This window comes from Macaca nemestrina, chromosome 8 (assembly GCF_043159975.1).
Source record: "Macaca nemestrina isolate mMacNem1 chromosome 8, mMacNem.hap1, whole genome shotgun sequence".
In the NCBI taxonomy this organism is placed as follows: domain Eukaryota; kingdom Metazoa; phylum Chordata; class Mammalia; order Primates; family Cercopithecidae; genus Macaca; species Macaca nemestrina.
In genome coordinates this window covers 15,188,200-15,207,921 of record NC_092132.1, presented here as the reverse complement: position 1 = coordinate 15,207,921, position 19,722 = coordinate 15,188,200, and the positions used below count along the sequence as shown (strand labels likewise).

The 19,722-nt window shown below is 42.5% G+C and overlaps 1 protein-coding gene across 3 annotated transcripts in view; it reads right to left on the bottom strand.

Annotated features, from left to right (window-relative positions):
- Positions 1-19,722, bottom strand: part of LOC105492844 (ArfGAP with SH3 domain, ankyrin repeat and PH domain 1) — a 395,792-nt gene that overhangs the window by 58,452 nt on the left and 317,618 nt on the right. For all 3 annotated transcript variants that reach the window (XM_024796318.2, XM_071067822.1, XM_071067823.1), the window contains 7 exons: positions 18,892-18,983; positions 13,454-13,640; positions 13,125-13,210; positions 11,848-11,963; positions 11,643-11,710; positions 10,598-10,705; positions 7,068-7,296 (listed from right to left, as the gene is read on the bottom strand). In XM_024796318.2, the coding sequence (XP_024652086.2) occupies positions 7,068-7,296; positions 10,598-10,705; positions 11,643-11,710; positions 11,848-11,963; positions 13,125-13,210; positions 13,454-13,640; positions 18,892-18,983 (886 nt within the window). The remainder of the gene's footprint in view (positions 1-7,067; positions 7,297-10,597; positions 10,706-11,642; positions 11,711-11,847; positions 11,964-13,124; positions 13,211-13,453; positions 13,641-18,891; positions 18,984-19,722) is intronic.

Sequence of the window (19,722 nt, the reverse complement as noted above, 5' to 3'; positions counted from 1 at the left end):
TGTAGGCATTTAGTGCTATAAATTTCCCTCTACACACTGCTTTAAATGTGTCCCAGAGATTCTGGTATGTTGTATCTTTGTTCTCACTGGTTTCAAAGAACATCTTTATTTCTGCCTTCATTTCGCTATGTATGCAGTAGTCATTCAGGAGCAGGTTGTTCAGTTTCCTTGCAGTTGAGCGGTTTTGATTGAGTTTCTTAGTCCTGAGTTCTAGTTTGATTGCACTGTGGTCTGAGAGACAGTTTGTTATAACTTCTGTTCTTGTACATTTGCTGAGGAGTGCTTTACTTCCAACTATGTGGTCAATTTTGAAATAAGTGTGATGTGGTGCTGAGAAGAACGTATATTCTGTTGATTTGGGGTGGAGAGTTCTGTAGATGTCTATTAGGTCCGCTTGGTGCAGAGTTGAGTTCAATTCCTGGATATCCTTGTTAACTTTCTGTCTCGTTGATCTGTCCAATGTTGACAGTGGGGGTGTTAAAGTCTCCCATTATTATTGTATGGGAGTCTAAGTCTCTTTGTAAGTCTCTAAGGACTTGCTTTGTGAATCTGGGTGCTCCTGTATTGGGTGCATTTATATTTAGGATAGTTAGCTCTTCCTGATGAATTGATCCCTTCACCATTATGTAATGCCCTTGTCTCTTTTGATCTTTGATGGTTTAAAGTCTGTTTTATCAGACTAGGATTGCAGCCCCTGCTTTTTTTTTTGTTTTCCATTTGCTTGGTAGATCTTCCTCCATTCCTTTATTTTGAGCCTATGTGTGTCTCTGCATGTGAGATGGGTCTCCTGAATACAGCAAACTGATGGGTCTTGATTCTTTATCCAATTTGCCAGTCTGTGTCTTTTAATTGGACCATTTAGTCCATTTACATTTAAGGTTAATATTGTTATGTGTGAACTTGATCCTGTCATTATGATATTAGCTGTTTATTTTGCTCATTAGTTGATGCAATTTCTTCCTAGCATCGATGGACTTTACATTTTGACATGTTTTTGCAGTGGCTGGTACCGGCTGTTCCTTTCCATGTTTAGCGCTTCCTTCAGGATCTCTTGTAGGGCAGGCCTGGTGGTGACAAAATCTCTAAGCATTTGCTTGTCTGTAAAGGATTTTATTTCTCCTTCACTTATGAAACTTAGTTTGGCTGAATAATTCTGGGTTGAAAGTTTTTTCTTTAAGAATGTTGAATATTGGCCCCCACTCTCTTCTGGCTTGTAGAGTTTCTGCCCAGAGATCTGCTGTTAGTCTGATGGGCTTCCCTTTGTGGGTAACCCGACCTTTCTCTTTGGCTGCCCTTAACATTTTTTCCTTCATTTCAACTTTGGTGAATCTGACAATTATGCGTCTTGGAGTTGCTCTTCTTGAGGAGTATCTTTGTGGCGTTCTCTGTATTTCCTGAATTTGAATGGTGGCCTGCCTTGCTAGGTTGGGGAAGTTCTCCTGGAAGATATCCTGCAGAGTGCTTTCCAACTTGGTTCCATATTCCCCGCTACTTTCAGGCACACCAATCAGACGTAGATTTGGTCTTTTTACATAATCCCATATTTCTTGGAGGCTTTGTTCATTTCTTTTTACTCTTCTTTCTCTACACTTCTCTTCTCGCTTCATTTCATTCATTTGATCTTCAATCACTGATACTCTTTCTTCCAGTTGATAGAGTCAGTTACTGAAGCTTGTGCATTTGTCACGTAGTTCTCGTGTCGTGGTTTTCATCTCTATCAGTTCTTTTAAGGTCTTCTCTGCATTGATTATTCTAGTTATCCATTCATCCATTCTTTTTTCAAGGTTTTTAGTTTCTTAGCGCTGGTTACGCAGTTCCTCCTTTAGCTCTGAGAAGTCTGATCGACTGAAGCCTTCTTCTCTCAACTCGTCGAAGTCATTCTCTGTCCAGCTTTGTTCCGTTGCTGGCGATGAGCTGCATTCCTTTGGAGGGGGAGATGCACTGCCTTGCAGTTAGATCTCAGACTGCTGTGCTAGCAATGAGGGAGGCTCCATGGGTGTGGGACCCTCTGGGCCAGGTGTGGGATATAAATCTCCTGGTGTGCCGTTTTCTAAGACCCTTGGTAAAGTGCAGTATTAGAGAGGGAGTTATCCGATTTTCCAGGTGTTGCGTGTCTCAGTTTCCCTTGGCTAGGAAAAGGAATTCCCTTCCCCCTTGTGCTTCCCAGGTGAGTTGATGCCTCGCCCTGCTTCAGCTCTCGCTGGTTGGGCTGCACCCACTGACCAGCACCGACTGTCTGACACGCCCCAGTGAGATGAACCCGGCACCTCGGTTGAAGATGCAGAAATAACCCGTCTTCTGTGTCGCTCACGCTGGGAGCTGGAGGCTGGGGCTGTTCCTATTCGGCCATCTTGGGCACCCTCCTCTCTCTTTTTTTAAGAAGTATGTATGTATGTATTTTTGAGATGGAGTCTCATTCTGTAGCCCAGGCTGAAGTGTCGTGGTGTGATCTTGGTTCACGGCAACCTCTGCCTCCTGGGTTCAAGCAATTCTCCTGCCTCAGAATCCTGAGTAGCTTGGATTACAGGCACAGGCCACAGCGCCTGGCTAATTCTGTGTATTTTTAGTAGAGACAGGGTTTCACCATATTGGCCAGGCTGGTCTCGAACTCCTGACCTCAGGTGATCTGCCTGCCTTGGTCTCCCACAGTGCTGGGATTACAGTTATGAGACACCACACCCGACCACAGTCTCTTTTGTATGGCAGAGAAAAGAAGGCTTCTTGGAAGAGGAGAAGGTGATGCTTGAAAGGCTTTTCAGGAGTTCACAGCTGTCCAGGCAGCCATGGTTTGGCTTGACACAGACTGCTCTGCCTTAGTTTGTTACTCTCAAACTACTGCACATACTTTCGTTAATGAGAGTAGTCAGTCTCTTTCTTCACCTAGCTGTTGGCAAGGTAGCAACTGATTCAATTTTCTCTGTGGCACCAACCCTTCATCAACAAGCATCTATTGAGGCTCTCAGTATGCCAGGCACCATGCTATTTTTGCGCAGGTTATCTGCTAGTTTATTAGTTCCAAGCCAGAGCCTGTCTAAGGTAGGAAGTCTATATTATAGCAAATATGTATGAAATGCAGAATTAATACTTACAGGTATTCACATGCTATTGAGAAGGGCTATATAACGCCTGATTCTAGAGGCCTGGCTTCAGGAATAGATGGAAATGAACTGTAATTAGTATATCAGTCATTTGCCTTTCTAAAAGCTTAAAAGGTTAGTTCTTTTAAGCATGTTAAAGAACCTTCTTGAGATTGGAATTATCATTCTTTTACTTAACACATCCTTTCTCTGAGTTAAGATGCCTACCAAGTGCCCAGTCTCATTATCCAGAACATTTGTTAATTTAACAGTCTTGGCTGGGCATGGTGGCTCACCTCTGTAATCCCGGCACTTTCGGAGGCCGAAGCAGGTGGATCACCTGAGGTCAGGAGTTCGTGACCAGCCTGGCCAATGTGGTGAAACCCTGTCTCTACTAAAAATACAAAAATTAACTGGGCATGGTGGCGGGCGCCTGTAATCCCAGCTACTTGGGAGGCTGAGGCAAGAGAATCGCTTGAAAACAGGGAGGTGGAGGTTGCAGTGAGCCAAGATTGCGCCACTGCACTCTAGCCTGGGCAGTAGAGTGAGACGTTGTGTCAAAAAGACAGCAGGATTGCTCAAGATCAGAAGTTCAAGGGTGCAGTGAGCTATGATTATACCACCGTACTCCAGCCTCGGGAACAGGGCAAGCCTCCACTTCTAAAAAATAAATAAACCTAGGTTCTGTGATATTATTTTAATTAAACGTTAAAAAGAAACTAATCTTGGCAAGCCTCAAGAACCGGTTTTTTTTTTTTTTTTTTTTTTGAGATGGAGTTCCACTCTTGCCTCCCAGGTTCAAGCGATTCTCCTGCCTCAGCCTCCCGAGTAGCTGGGATTACAGGCAGGCACCACCACATCTGGCTAATTTTGTATTTTTAGTAGAGACGGGGTTTCTCCATGTTGGTCAGGGTGGTCTCGAACTGCCGACCTCAGGTGATCCGCCCACCTCGGCCTCCCTAAGTGTTGGGATTATAGGCATGAGCCACTGCACCCAGACCAAGAGCCAGAGTTAATAAATGTACGGTAGAAGTGGGGTGGGGGCAGGGGGAAGCTACCGATCACAAACGAGAAACTGCCTCACACTTAAATTAATTTTATAGCTTTGATTTAGTCTCTCTGGATCCCACATCTGAAGAGGGGTTAGGCAGCGAAATGTTTCCGTATGGGGCTTGAGGACAGTGATTTTGGGATTCTGAGCTACTGAGCTCCTCTGAGACTATGGGGCACTGCTCACGTATAAGCACAAGGCGGCTTTGCTTGATGGTAATTTAGGTCAAGCTTCTTTGAATTTTGATGAGGCAGCTGGAGTTTCTTGAAAATATTCCTCAGCTAGATTCAAAATAATTCTTTCTCCTCTTCCCCTTTGTGGGGACTTTATCTCAAGTGTCTGTTTCTGTCTCACTGGAAGACTTAATTTAGGGGTCCTTCAGACCCCTAAATTCACAGTTGAGGAAATGACTTCTGCTGCAAATAGAGACCTCTGCTTTATTTGTCATGGAGAACAAGGAACTCAAATGAGAGATCCAAGACATCCTTGTTTTCATGCAAATGGTTCTATCAGTTCAACAGAAGGAAATGAAAAAAAACATAGGGGCCAAAAAACAGAGAAGAATTATCTCTGCACAGAGAGCATCAGCTGATCTTTAACAATGTCTTCTAAGAGCTCCATTCTAAACATTATCAGTTTTCCAAACGTAAGCGCATGTGAGCTGAGCTAGCTATGGGATATCGCACATTTCAAATCCCTCATAAAAGTCATGAGAAGGCTGTACTCCCTACATCATAACAGCAGACAGGCCAAATCTCTGAATTTGATGTCCCGAACAGCCACGAAGAACACTCTTGGTTTTTGTAGGGAGGATTTCTATTTTCAATTATGGGCTTTTTGTGGGGGAAGTGGGGAAAGTACTCTATCCTTAGATGACCACGGTTGCTGTGGCCAAGTCTGAAACACTTGTTTTAGCAGCTGGAACACTAAATAAATTTAGTCTTTGTCTTCTGGGTCTTTGGTAAAGAGCTGGTTAGAATTTATTCAAGGCATGAGAGATATGCTTGGCACGAAGACAGACAGTATATATTATGGGTTTCTGTGTCCCCCTTGAGATAAAATGACAGAAGGGAGTGGAGGGAAGTGAGGGGGTCTCTTGGCCCCTAGGACTCTGGTGTCATTTTCTTCTATAAACAATTTTCAGGACTCTCAATGACCTAGAGGCTCTCTGAACAGGCATAGGCTGTGCCTGTCTAGACAGGTCCCCATTGCTATGTTGGTAACCACACTCAGGGGATATGAAATCTTTCAGTCACTTTTTTCATTACTGTATTTGGTCTGGAGGCTTCTCACAGTCCTCTGTAGGGTGTAGAAAGAGAATCTCTGCTCTACGTCAGACTGCTACCCTGATGGGGAATGCCATTACCCACAACGAAGCAGCAACACAGCATTCTTATACTACAGACCTGCAGCTTGATATGTGAGTAATTTAAAAACATACATTTTAGTACAATGCATGGAATGGTAAGCAAACACTAGCGGGTTAGACCTTTGGCTTACATGCACTATTACTGTGTGGCCACTGGTTATCTTTGAGTATAGCTATTCATGGCAAAGCGTTATTTTAACTTTTCTCCGTTACATTATGATCTATGAGGCCATTTGGGGTCTCTCTAAGAACACAGCTCCCATTTATAACACTATTTCAATAGAGAATAAGCTCTGAAAAAACACTGTTTTGAATAAAGCTCACATTTCCCAGAAAATAGCCCTAGTGTGATTCAAATAGGCATGGCATTGTGTAGCGAGAGGCCTTGAAACCTGTGGGAGCATGAGCTGAGAACACAGGGAGAACCCTGCATTTGGATTCACTGGCGAAGACCAAACTTGAAGCTATAGCTCTGGGTACCTCTCAATTATCCCTACTGGCTAGGGTAACACTTTAATGTTAGCCTGAGGTGCCAGCCCTGTGAGACATTTGACAACACACAGCACAACAACCCTCCTCTGAGTAGGATTCCTCGTCTGGGCGCAGTGGCTCATGCCTGTAATCCCAGCACCTTGGGGTGTCAAGGTGGGAGGATCAGTTGACTACAGGAATTCAAGACCAGCCTGGGCAACATAGCAAGACCTCGTCTCTACCAAAAAAAAAAAAAAAAAAAAAGGCTGGGCATGGTGCCACGCACCTGTGGTTCCAGCTATTTGGGAGGCTGAGGTGGGAGGATCAGGATCACTTGAGCCCCGGAGATGGAGGCGACTGAGCAAGACCTGTCTCAAGGGAAAAGAAATTCCTCTCCAAGTACTGTCTCTGGAAAAATGATCCTCATTAGAGAATACAAGAGAATGGGCTTTGGTCACACAGAACCTGGGTTAGAATCCCCAGTAGCTGAGAACTATAGGTCAATTACTCAGTATCTCTGAACAAATCCCCTAATCTACATGATGCCAGTAATTACATAATAGTACCTATCTCATTTTGAGACCACTACATGAGAAGTACTAGGCGTAGAGCCTCTCACAGGCAAGTGCTCCATAACTATTAACTACCATTAGTATTACTAGCATCTTCAAAAGAGAGGCATTTTAACGCAGAGAAAAGTAACTTTTCAGAGAACTGAAATTCCACTCCACAATATAAAAAGTACAGGTTCTGGAGCCACGTGGACCTCGGATTGAATTTCAACTTTACCTCTTACCAGTGGTGTGACCTTGGGCAAGTCAGTGTACCTCACTGAGCCTTAGTTTCCTCTTCTGTAAAATGGGCACAAAAGCACATACTTCACAGGGTTGTTGTGAGGTTAACACAAATAATGCACAATGAGTGCCCACAGCACTGCCTGTCCTGCTCTTGGTGCCTGGCAAATGGCATGGTCCCTATTGCAAGCTGCTCCTGACAACACGATCCACACCACTCAAATGTAACCTGCAATTCTTACCTCAAAGCTGGCTAGACTACCAGCTCTGAGAATGGAGTCACAAGCCCTTCTCAAAGCCCATACCTTTCCCGGCGTTTCTAGGAGGCAGAGGGGGAGCCTCCGTGGTTGGTGATGTGGGTGAGTCTGTGCTTGTGGAGACGAAGATCTGGTTGGTGAAGGCTCCGTAGGAGAGCCGCTGTTTGTCCCTTGGAGTGCTGAATCCTGGCAGTGCCGGCTTGTCCTGGGGGGAGATGCTGGAGGAGTGGCAGAAGCTCTGAGGTCTGGGGGAGCGCTCTTTCTTGATGGGGCTTGGCTGGCAGATGAAATAAGAAGGTGAAATAAAAATCAAGGACCACCCTTCAGGTGTACAGAGGGCCTCTGCAGGGCAGGCGCAGGTGGGAATCTGGGTTCTTGTGGCTCTCTGAGCTTTATGAGGTCAGTCACAACGAGCCTCATGGTGGTGACACAGTACAAGGGGAGGATCTAGATACCACACTTTTGTATCTTTCACCACTATGAATAATCACACTAGTGCAACACTGGTTAGGATCAGCAGCAGTGTCAGAAGCACAGTAAGGTCACAGGTAGATTTAACCTTTAATTAGCAAACACTTTCAGAATGCAGGACTTTTTTTTAGCAACATTTGAATAGTATTTCCACCTATTTCTAATTTGCTACATTAAGTTTTCTTCTCTGCTCAACACTTTAATGTTGAAGTTCTCATTCTTTGCCTCTTTTCTCATTTTATATCCCCTGCAAAGTAAACAGATTCACACCCACTGCCCCCTACACAATAATGACTTACAGATCTGTAAATCCAACCCCAACGACTTGTGTTCCAAACCAATGGCCCATGAGGTGTCTCTGGTATTTGCGCTTGTGGTGACAGCATTAGGATCCATTCAACTGCCCAAGTTAGAAATCTCAGTGTCACCTGGAGTCCCTGGTTCCTGTATTCACCTTGGAAACACCCCTGGAAGCCACTCCTAGTGCAGGTGCTTACCAGCTCCCACTGTAGCTCTAGCCTCTGGAATGGCCCCTTCTCCAGTTTCCTTCCTCCAGTCCATTTTCCACACTGCAGCGAGAGCTGGTGGGAAACCTTGCTCTTTAGACAATAAACCTCTGTGGGCTTCTGACTGCTTGCACAAAAACCCAAAGGCCAAACTTGGCCCACAAAGTCATCCTGATCTGGTTTGCCTGACTCTACAAGGCAGCTGCCTGCCTCTCCCCAGCCAGCCAGGTGAATGTGTCTCACACAAAGTGGTTCTCTCCATTCCTCAGACATCCAGGCTCTACCACGACTCCTTCCCTTGGCACATGGTGTTCTGGAATGATGCATTCCACCCCACTTCTTTCCCGGGCAAGCTTCTACCTATCCTTAGAAACCTGTCTCCAATGTCCTTGAGAAGGTAGACTGAGGCGGCTGCTTGGTCCTCTGAATACTTCTCAGGAATTTTTCCAAACTCTTATAATGATTATCACATTGTATTATAATTTATTTCCTCTTAAAGTTGTTAAGGCTTTGAGGACCTCTTTGGCTATTCCTTACATCCTGCCTGGGATAGAGGAAAAGTCCAATACATAGGCAATCAATTAATGCATGAATGAACTTTCAGAGGTAGTTAACTGCCTATAAGGAAAACTCAGTGAGAACTGGGTTTAATCCTCCAAACTGTGTTTACTAGCTGAGAGACTTTAGACAAATTGCTAAATTCTCTTTGTAAGTTTTCTCTTCTGTAAAATGGGGATAACAATGTCCCTTATGTACTTTTTTTTTTTTTCTCTGAGATAGGGTCTTACTCAAACACCCACACCCAGGCTGGAGTGCAGTGGCATGATCTTGGCTCACCAAAGCCTTGAGTTCCCGGGCTCCAGTGATTCTCCCACCTCTGCCTCCCGAGCAGCTGGGACCACAGGTGCACACCACCACGGCCAGCTAATTTTTGTATTTTTTGTAGAGACAGGGTTTCGCTATGTTGCCCAGGCTGGTCTCAAGCTTCTGGGCTCAAGCAATCCACCTGTCTCACCCTCCCAAAGTGCTGGAATTACAGGTGTGAGCCACCGCACCCGGTTATGGACTTTCAATAAAGACGATCTGAGATAACATACGCACTTAAATCTGTCTAATCCATATTTAATGAACATAATTCCTTAATGACGGGCATACATTCTGAGAAATGTGTTAGGTGATTTCATTCTTATGCAAACATCATAGAGTATACTTACACAAACCTAGATGGGAGTGCCTACTACACACCTAGGCTATATGGTATAGCCTATTGCTCCCAGGCTAAAACCTGTACAGCAAGTTACTGTACTAAACACTGTAAATGACTGTAACACAATAGTAATTACTTGTGTATCTAAACATAGAGGAGGTAAAATAAAAATATGGTATATGAGATTAAAAAATGGTACATCTATGTAGGACACTTTCCATGAATGGAGCTTGAAGGACTGGAAGCTGCTCCGGGTGTGAGTGAAGGCCTAGGATATTATTGTACATTTTTATACAACTCAGTGCAGTAGGTTGGTTTATACCAACATCCCCACAACCATATGAGGAATGCGTTGCACTATGGTATTACCACATCTATGGCATCACTAAGTGATGGCTATTTTTCAGTTCCATTTTAATCTTATAGGGATCCCCATTGAGTACGCAGTGTGTTGTGAGCCGAAACATTGTATGGTGCGTGATTATGTTCAATAAATAACAACTGTTATTTACTTAGTAATTACTTGTTTTGAAGGTTAATGTTTTGTTTACTTTTTTTTTTTTAGATAAAGGGTCTTGCTCTGTCATTCAGGCCAGAGTGCAATGATCATAGCTCATTGCAGCCTCAAACTCCTGGGCTCAAGCAATCCTCCTGCCTCAGCTTCTCCAGTAGCACCATCACGTTTTATTGATTGATCCATTTACTTTATAGAGACAGGGTCTCACCATTTTGCTTAGGTTGGTCTCAAATTCCTGGCCTCAAGCAATAGTTCTGCCTTGGCCTCCCAAAGCGCTGGGATTACAGGCATAAACCACCATGCCCAGCCTCATGGTCAATTTTATGTGTCAACAGGCTACAGTGTCCTGGTGTTTGGTAAAACACTAGTCTGGATGTTACAGTAATTTTTTAGATGCAATTATCATTTAAATGAGTAGATTTCAAGTCAAGGGAACTACCCTTCATGATATGGGTGTGCCTCACCTAATCGGCCAAAGAAAGGCCTTAAGAGAAAAGACTGAGGTCCCCCAAAGAGGAAGGAATGCTGCCTCCAGACTGTCTTTAGCCTGAAGACTGCAACATTAACTCCTGCTGGGATTTCCAGCCTGCTGGCCTGCCCTGTGCATTTTGAATTTGACAGCCCCTTCAATCATGTGAGAGAATTCCTTAAAAAAAAAAATTCTCTTTCTCTCTCCCTATCCTGTTGGCTCTGTTTCTGGACAACCTTAACATAGCTGTTAAATGGTGCCCAATAAGGACTGAACAACAAAAATGGCCCTGGTACATTGGATCATAAAACCACAATCAATCAATCTCACCAAAAATGGATCTTGTCTACACAGAGTAGAAAAGTTGGGGTAAGTGTTAAGGAATTTGAGGACATAATTTATACTCACTTTGTCATCCAGATCATCATCGCTTTCATCCATCTCCTCCTGTCGAAGATTCCACTCATATTCTACATGGACATGTGGATTGAACTTTCCAGATTTAGCCTGGGAAAGCTGGAAGGAACAGCAAATGTGCACCATTTTAATTTAAATGCTGAAACATCCCAATATTACACAAACACTGAGCAAATCCCACCTTATTCCTAGTTTTCAATGAATCATCTGGGTGTACTACAGGCAACACTCTGATTAGACAAGCTGCACTGCTATGTGACAGGCTCAAGAAGAAATGCAAACAATTGGAGGCAGAGCCTTCTTTATTTTGATGACTTGTCTCCAAAATTAAAAGCTTTCTTCTTATTAAATGGGCTTCAAACTTGCAAATTCCTGGCTGAACGGCAAAATGAGTCTTTGAAGTTTAAGAGGTAGGCTTTTAAGGTCCCAGTCCAATCTGTGGCTCCATTTTCTCATTCATAAAATGGGAGCAGGGATAATTGTCTCAAAGGATTCTTTAAGAATAAAAAGGCCCAACTGGTGAGCCTGGAACCTGGCACTTAGCAGAAACTCAAGAGAATCACACTAATGTGAAGGCCCTGACTTGCTAAGCAAGAACTAGTGGGGTCAAAAAAGGTGAGTGTGCACAGGAAGGGGAGGGGCTGGGAGAACAGTGTGTTAACATTTTGAAGACCACTGCACTCTGAGCTTTACTTGCCCAATTTTTGGAGCAGCTTCTCAAATAATTCTTTACTGTTAAGCTGCAGAGAAAGTCTTATGGGTCTGGGAAATAAAAAGCATGACCTCAATCCACAAGCCGATCTGGTAATAATACTTCTGTAATGCCTTTCATCTCCTTTAACTGCATTCCAAAAACATGTGGATGACAAATTTATCAATTTACCACTTTTTCTAATGTAGCACATTGCTTATCTGATTTTCTTTAGCCAATGTTAAAAAAAATATATGCATTTTAAATATTCAATTCTAGCTTCTCAGAATGACACTTTTAAGGCAGCCAAAGTCTAATAAATCTCCCACATCCATTTTTGCTTACCAGATCTTCACATTGGGTAGCTTTTAGTCTCTTTGCTATGTCTAGGGCAGTTTCTCCAGCCTGGTTAACTGAAACAGGGAAAAAATTAATTTGCATAATTATCTAGGAAACACCTTAAGAAGGCAAGGAACAATAATCAAATTACGATGTAACACACAACACATGCTTTTAATACAGTCATGAAGACACTGGGACACACTCTCACCTATATCCACAGTGGGCTTACTCCTGAGCAAAAGCTTCAAACACTCAGGTTTACTGTACATACTACAGTAGTGTAGAACTGTATTTCCCAGGGCCGTCTGCTTATCCAGGTTCCCACTGAAAAATTAGATGATTATTAGAAAAAAAATGACTTACTCTATAACTTAAAACTATAGATTAGCCACTTATTTTTGTGCTGACGACTGAGTCAAATTTGAGACCTAATTATTATAATAGAGAAAATTATGATGTTTCTAACCTAGATTTATAAGCAATACAGTGATAACAGCCAGCATTTATTCAGAGTGCCAGGTACTATGGGACAGACACTGTTTCTTAACGTTTACATGTCTTAGTTCATTGAATCTTTACAACCATCTGATGGGGTAAGTACTAATAATAACCTGTTTTACAGATAGAAAAACCTGAAGCGCAGAGAGGCTGAAGTGCTTGCTTTCAAGATTTTTAAGATAGGGATGGTGAAGCAGAGATATCTGAACACAGGTAATCTGTCTCTGGAGCCAATGCTTTGAGCCACTATGCTATATTGTCTCTGAGGAAGAAACCTGGACTTTTATACAATTTGGCTTGTGTCTATGTACCACTCTTCCTACATGGGTTCAAATCCCCTCACTATTTTGATCATCTTCTTTGGATGAGCTCCAGTTCCTTCTCATAATCTGTTGCTTACAGAACAGATAAAGAATAAACAATCCAGCAAGTCCAAACTTCCTATGTTCACTCTTATACTCCCATCAGTATATCCCAAACTTGAATGAGCTACTGATCCAGCCACACACATTGCTACTGTCTTACGAATTTATGAACAATGAAAACTTACAAATCTGGTTGACCTGTGCTGTTAAGTCTTCTCTCTTTTAACCTCTCCTAATGGTTAGGAAATGTGTCCAATATGTGCAGCAGATTTTTGCATACAGACATAATTTTACATTTACAAAGGCCAAGGGATGGCAAACTACAGCCTGTAGGCCATATCTGGTTCACTGTCTGTTTTTATAAATAAAGTAATAAAGCTTTATTGGAATACAACCACACTTGCTTGTTTACACATTGTCTATGGCTGCTTTCACACTACCATCGCAGAAGTGAATAGCCCTGACAGAGAGACTTCATGCCTGCAAAGCCAAAAATAATTTTTATATCTAGCGCAATACAGAAAAAGCTTGCCAATTCCTGATCTAGGCCACTGATAGGACTGGTTTGTGTTAATTTATAAGGCGAATTCAAGTAATTCAACAGAGAAAACAAAAATGATACCAGTTTTGTACAAGGAAGTCAACCAAATGGAGAGATGTCTGGTCTGCAGTTCGGACGGCAAGGTGAAGGGCTGTCTCCCCAAGCTCCTAAAAAGGGAAGGAAAAATACAAGTAAGTCGATAATATGCTCTGCCAAGGGAGGCTACATATATATCAGTTGCCCCCCAAGTAATTATAAGGAGTACACCTTTTCACTCTCATATTCTCTTGATTTAGACATGGCCACCCAATGTATAAGAGTCTCATTATATGGTATAATGTTAAAATAAGTCACCTTTTAAACTGATTTTCCGCACTACTTTTTATCCTATGATTTTAGTGAGGCCTTACCTGCCCAGGTTCCAGCAGTGGTTCCATTAGCTCTACCCCTTCTGCATAGACTTGAATTAGTGCAAGTAAATCCCTGGATTTGATGGCCTCAAGCAATTCATTTAGTTTAGCTGATGAAGTTGAACATGTCTTCCTTGAAAATCTATGATCTACATACTTTGCAGTGATATATTCTTTTCGTACAGTCCTAAAACAGAAAATAAAGAATTTTTATTTTCCAAGTGCTAAGAAAGGTTTACATTTTTCTGACGAATATTTCTCTTTGATAAGTTATTTTAATTAAGATATGCTTCTTTTCACCATTCAAGTAAACCAGGTTTTAGACCAAATTACTCCAATAGCGACAGAATAAAGAAAATAGTATATATTTACTAATATATACACAGGTAATAGATATAGTTACAAAGTAAATGGGCACATAAATCACAGATTTCTTTTTCACTTGACCAACAGCATGAGAAATCAACTATTTATAAATACTTCCAACTCTGATATACAAGCATATGAAGAAATTAAAAAAATTAAGAAGTTAAACATTCTGAAAGACCAATTAAAAGTTTTCAGAGCTTCATGGAAAGGATTTTTGTCGTCTGATATAACTCCCTTTTTATTTTATTTTGTAAAATTTTTAAAAGGATGGGGTCTTGCTCTGTTGCCCAGGCTGGTCTTGAACTCCTGAGCTCAAGCAATCCTCCTGCATTGGCCTCCCAAAGTGTTGGGATTACAGGCGTGAGCCACTGCACCCGGCCATAACTCTCTATTTTATAGGTGAGGAAACTAAGGCTCAGAAAGGCTGTCACTGAAGCAACTCCCCCAGGTCAGGCATTGAGCTCCAAAGGGGTGAAGATGAGCTGTCTTTCCTGCATAGGTTTCAGTATGGGAGCAGGAGACCTCGTGGATAACATGCCTAAAGTCTGAAGGGGTGTGGTACTTTTTCCTTCTCTTGAGAATTGCCTTCCTTACTTCAGTTCAAGTGTTTCTGGTGGGACTGAGCTCACCTCCCAGCCACAGGGTTGAGTATATGACCTAAGTGGTCCAATGGTCGCCTTGGCCACCTCTGGGGAAAGACTAAAATGGAAGTCAGCTCAGAGTAAAGGAGAGGTAAGAGTCAGGGAAACAGAGCTAGCATCCATGTGATGCTGTCAAGCCTGGATCCAGCTGCACCTGAATCCACCCCTTGAATTTCCCAGTTACATGAGCTAATTAATAAAGACAGTAAATGAACTTTGGATTAAATCTTAGTTCTACAGCATCCCAGCTGTGTGACCACGGGAAACTGCTTAATCGTCATGAGCTTGAGTTTTTTTTTAAATCTGAAAATGTGGATAAGACATTGGTATATTTTGAATTAAAGGATGTACAGTGCCTAATAACTGTTTTCTTCCTTCTGAGAGGGCTCTAACACAAAGGACATGAACTTTCTTGCTCAAAAATATGCATTCCACCTGTGGAAGCTGCTGCTGTTTCCAACACCCCACAGTCAGGCAACACAGTTTAACACTGTGCTGGTACCTTTTTCTTTCATTCTGGGTTGGCAGTAAAAACAGTTGGGCTGCTTGATGATGGCACATAGCCTCTGGTCTTTTCTCAACCCTGTGCAGTTGAGAAAAGATCAACTGATTCTACTAAGTAACCAAGATCTTATGCTCATGGGTGTCCTTTATGCTTAGGTCAAAGTCCTTTTAGGATGGCAAGAGCCTGATGAATTAGAGGACTTCCAGTAATCAAAAGAATGGCCCAAGCCTGGCTTCTGAGGCCTCTGCTGCATGTATCTTATATAAAGTGTGAAAGGCAGCTACTGTGTTGATGGATGGAGCAGCAGACTTAAAAATTAAATGGCTCTTGATTCAAGTCTGAGACTATGTGACCGTGGGTAAATCAAGTTCTCACTGAGTCTCAGTTTCCTTACCTGTGAAATATTAGTAATCATAGCTGCCTTCCAAAGAAGCAAGATTATGGGTAAGGAACAAAGAGTGATACATGTGTTAGGGGTTCATTTGAAAGCTTCCTTCCCAATTATTATCCGGGAAGGCAGAACTAGGCTTAAAGATGCAAAGTTGCGGGGAGGTAGATCTTAGATTACTGTTTCTACGCATTCATCTGCATTTCAGGAATGTCTGCAGGTGGCTTACTGTCACTGGAAACATCACGAAGATGCCCACACAATTACTGGAAGACATGATGCAGAGGGTGCTCAGGTATCACATGATCACCCTGAAAATCACCTCTACCCTTAGGTCGCTAATTCTGTGGCCATAGGAAGTATCTGGCTCTTACTAGGCACAATGCCTTCAACTTTCTATGGGCACTCAGCCCATGGTCCCCTGCAACTTAAGGTTTTCTGACATTGAAGTAATAGGGACAGTGGAAAATAGATTTGTCTGGAAATCTGGACACTAGAATTCTAGTCCTATGGCTGATAAAGACAACTTTTCTCCTCTGTCCCCTTAAACCCAGTCCTCTCTTTATCTACTCTGTTTTCGTTAATGCTACTATCTATTTACCTAGATGTAAAACCTTGGGTGTCATCTTGACAGAGTCTTTAACATCTCATATTAAAACTGTTGGCTCTCCCTTCAAAATATATTGGGAAGTCAACCACATTTCATTACCTTAATTGCTACCACCTTTATCCAGTTTACCTTCAGTGCTCAGTGGATCTAGTCTAACAGCTTCTTCCCTATCTGTTTCCATAGGCACCCAGGCCCCATCACATTCCCCACAAGCCTGTCCTTCACACATCAGCTACAACTGGGTTTCTCATTCTCAGCCCTACTGACATTTGGGGCTGGGTAATTCTTTTCTCTTGACAGCTGTCCTATGCATTGTAGGATGTTTAGCACTATCCTGGACCTCTACCCACCAGGTGCCTGTAGCACCTGTCCAAGTCACGACAACTAGACTATCTCCAGACATTGCCAAGTATCCTCTGGGGGCAAAGTTACCCTTGGTTGAGAATCAGTATCACATCATCAGTTTAAGAGGCCGGGCGCGCTGGCTCATGCCTGTAACCCCAGCACACTGGGAGGCCAAGGCGGGTGAATCACCTGAGGTCGGGAGTTCCAGACCAGCCTGACCAACATGAAGCAACCCTTTCTCTACTAAAAATACAGAAAACTAGTCGAGTGTAGTGGCGCATGCCTGTAATCCCAGCTACTCGGGAGGCTGAGACAGGAGAATCGCTTGAACCTGGGAGGTGGAGGTTGCAGTGAGCCAAGATCACGTTATTGTACTCCAGCTTGGGCAATGAGAGTGAAACTCCGTCTCAAAAAAAAAAAAAAGATAATTTAGAAAATAACTCAGATCATACCACTCCTGTTTAAAACCTCTCAATCACACAATCAAATCCCCAGGCAGTCCATGACCTACATGATCTGGCCCCATCTCCATCTTGCCCAGCATTCCCCCCCATCTCCCTCTTGCTCAGTTCTCTCCCTCCACATCTTCCTTCTGCCCCTTGGGGCACACACAATGACTGTTCCAGCTGCCTGGCTGCTTCCCCCAGGGAGGGGGCCTTCATGCCCCTCAGCTCTGCACTTTCCCTACCTTCAACCTGAAAAAAATACCCCCTTCCCTTTCCCCACACACTTCAACACCTCCTCTTGTTGCACTTTCTTCATAACACCTAATACAACGTGTAATTTTATTACCGACTTTTTAATTCCCTGTGTTATCCTCTCCTCAGAACGTAAGCAGGACAGAAACTCTGTCTTGTTTGCTATTGTATCTTCAGCACCTACAAGAGTGCCTGAAGCAGGGAAGCTGCCCCATAAGGATTTGATCAATGACTAAATGAGTGATCAAACTGCATGTTACAAGAGGTTCACTTTATGCCTCTGGGTCACTGGCCAAACAAGGAAGTAATAATAGTAGTAGTTGTAAATACTTATACAGCACTTACTACAGACCAATAATAACAATAATAGATACTTATACAGCACTAACTATAGACCAAATGCTGCTCCAAGCACTTTTTATTCAAGCCCTTTGTCACCACAACCCTATGAGGTAGATATATGTTCTGGATGAGGAAACTAAGGCACAGACAATTAAAGTTACTTGTCCAAGATCACATAGTTTAGGAAAAGGCAGAGCTATGATATGAAATCCAGCAGTCTGGCTCCAAAATCTGTGATCTTAACCACAACATTAGTGATACTGGAGAACCACAGACATTTTGCAGGCGAAAGCCTTACAGAGGCCAAATGACTAGATGAGGTGCAAAGCTGACCAGGCGATGCTGATGCTGCTTCCCACGTGAGAAACAGGACATAAAAATCCATGCTGTTATGACATTCATCTGGCAGCAGTGCCTTCAAGGTTTGGGTCATGCAAACATTTCAAAAATGCTGGTGTGGGCAAGACTACATTGTGTATGTGCTTGAGCACTTGCTGTTATCAAGTTGGTAAAGTAAAACTTAGGTCTTATTTGTTCATGGTAGTTTTACAATCAAATTAACTTTTGAAAAGCTTTTCAGTGTAATTTGTGCTTTTTTTTTTCCCATCTCATAGTGTTCTGTTGTGTGACTCTGCCATAGAGTATTTCATCAGATGCCTACAGATGGATACTTCTTTTGTTCCTACTCTTTTTGTATTACAGAATAGGAATAAATTCCCAGGAGTGGGACTGCCGAGTCAAAGGGTTAAGTACATTTATAATCTTGGTAAATATGGTTAATTTGTTTTTCGTAGTGTACCATTTTGTACTCCCACTGGCAATATTATGAGACAGAATGTCAGTTTCCCCACAGTCTTGCTGAGTGAGTTTTTAAGCATTTGGATTTTTGCCAGGCTAACAGGAATTTCCCATTGCCTTTGAATATCTCTTACTTATCACAATATGCCATGTTTTTGAGAGAACTGCCCCCATGACGATCTGTGCTTCACAGAACAGGTACTCAGCTGCAGCTACCCAGGGGAAGGTGAGGGTGAAAAGAATCTGTGCATCCCGGAAATACATTTCTAAATACTTTTCTTTGCTCTGCTTTCCCCTGACAATGGGGTTTGCTCTGAAAAACAAACAAACAAAAACTAAAAAACTAAAGGCTTTTTTTTTTTTTTTTTGAGATGGAGTCTCACACTGTTGCCCAGGCTGGAGTGCAGGGGTGTGATCTCGGCTCACTGCAAGCTCTGCCTCCCGGGTTCATGCCATTCTCCTGGCTCAGCTTCCAGAGTAGCTGGGACTATAAGTGCCTGCCACCACGCCCGGCTAATTTTTTAAAAAAATTTTTAATAGAGATGGGTTTCACCGTGTTAGCCAGGATGGTCTTGATCTCCTGACCTCATGATTCATCCGCCTCGGCCTCCCAAAGTGGCTGGATTACAGGCATGAGCCACCGTGCCCAGCCAAAAAAAAAAAACTAAGAAGTTTTTTGGGAGGGTAGAAAAACAATTATAGAATGATTTAAAAAAAAGTTCAATATATCACAAATACTTACATATCACTTGAAGGGGTGGGTTTTGGTGAGGGGCTGGGTAAATTTGCTTCCATAATATCATTAAAACTATTGTTTCCTACATTCTTGGCCAGCTGTAACAGAAAAAAAAAAAAAAGAACAAAACCACAATATAGCAAACTCTTTGCTACTAATTAAGTCTCCTTTTATCTGCTTTTGAGATTTATGAATACGTATTTCCCCTCATTTGACTCAGGATACAAACCACCATCCATGTGGTCAACAAATATTTACTGAGTATCTACCATGTGCCAAGCACCAAACTAAGTGCTGGAAATGCAGAAATGGGTAAAGTACGTTTCCTTTCCATAGGTGCTCAGAGTCTAGTGGAGCCAATGAGAAGGAAATCAATCATATCTACAAATATGTGATAAACGCTAGAACAGAATCTGGTCCTACATACATACAAACTATCTGAGATTACAGAGAGCGGGCTCCATTTGTGAATCTGGGCTAAACTTTTAATGAACAGTAATAGCTTTTCAACCACCATCACGTTTCCTTTTTATATTGAACAAATTTACTCCCAGGACAGAAAAGGACACAGGATTACTTTATATTTGGGTACAGATTAAGATGCTGCAGGCAGCAGAGGACCCAGGAAGCATTTTGCTTCTGGGTTCAAGAGCATTCTAAGAAAATTTCTTCTGAAGGGCCTCTAATCATTTTATGTAATTTTGGGATGCAAAGTTTAAGAAACATACACGCAACCACGTCTTTGAGGGAAAAAAACTCGGGTTTATTGCATGGCAAACGTTTAGGATTTGGACTTTCCTCTTTCTTGTCGTCAAATTGGGTTTCATTAATACAGGT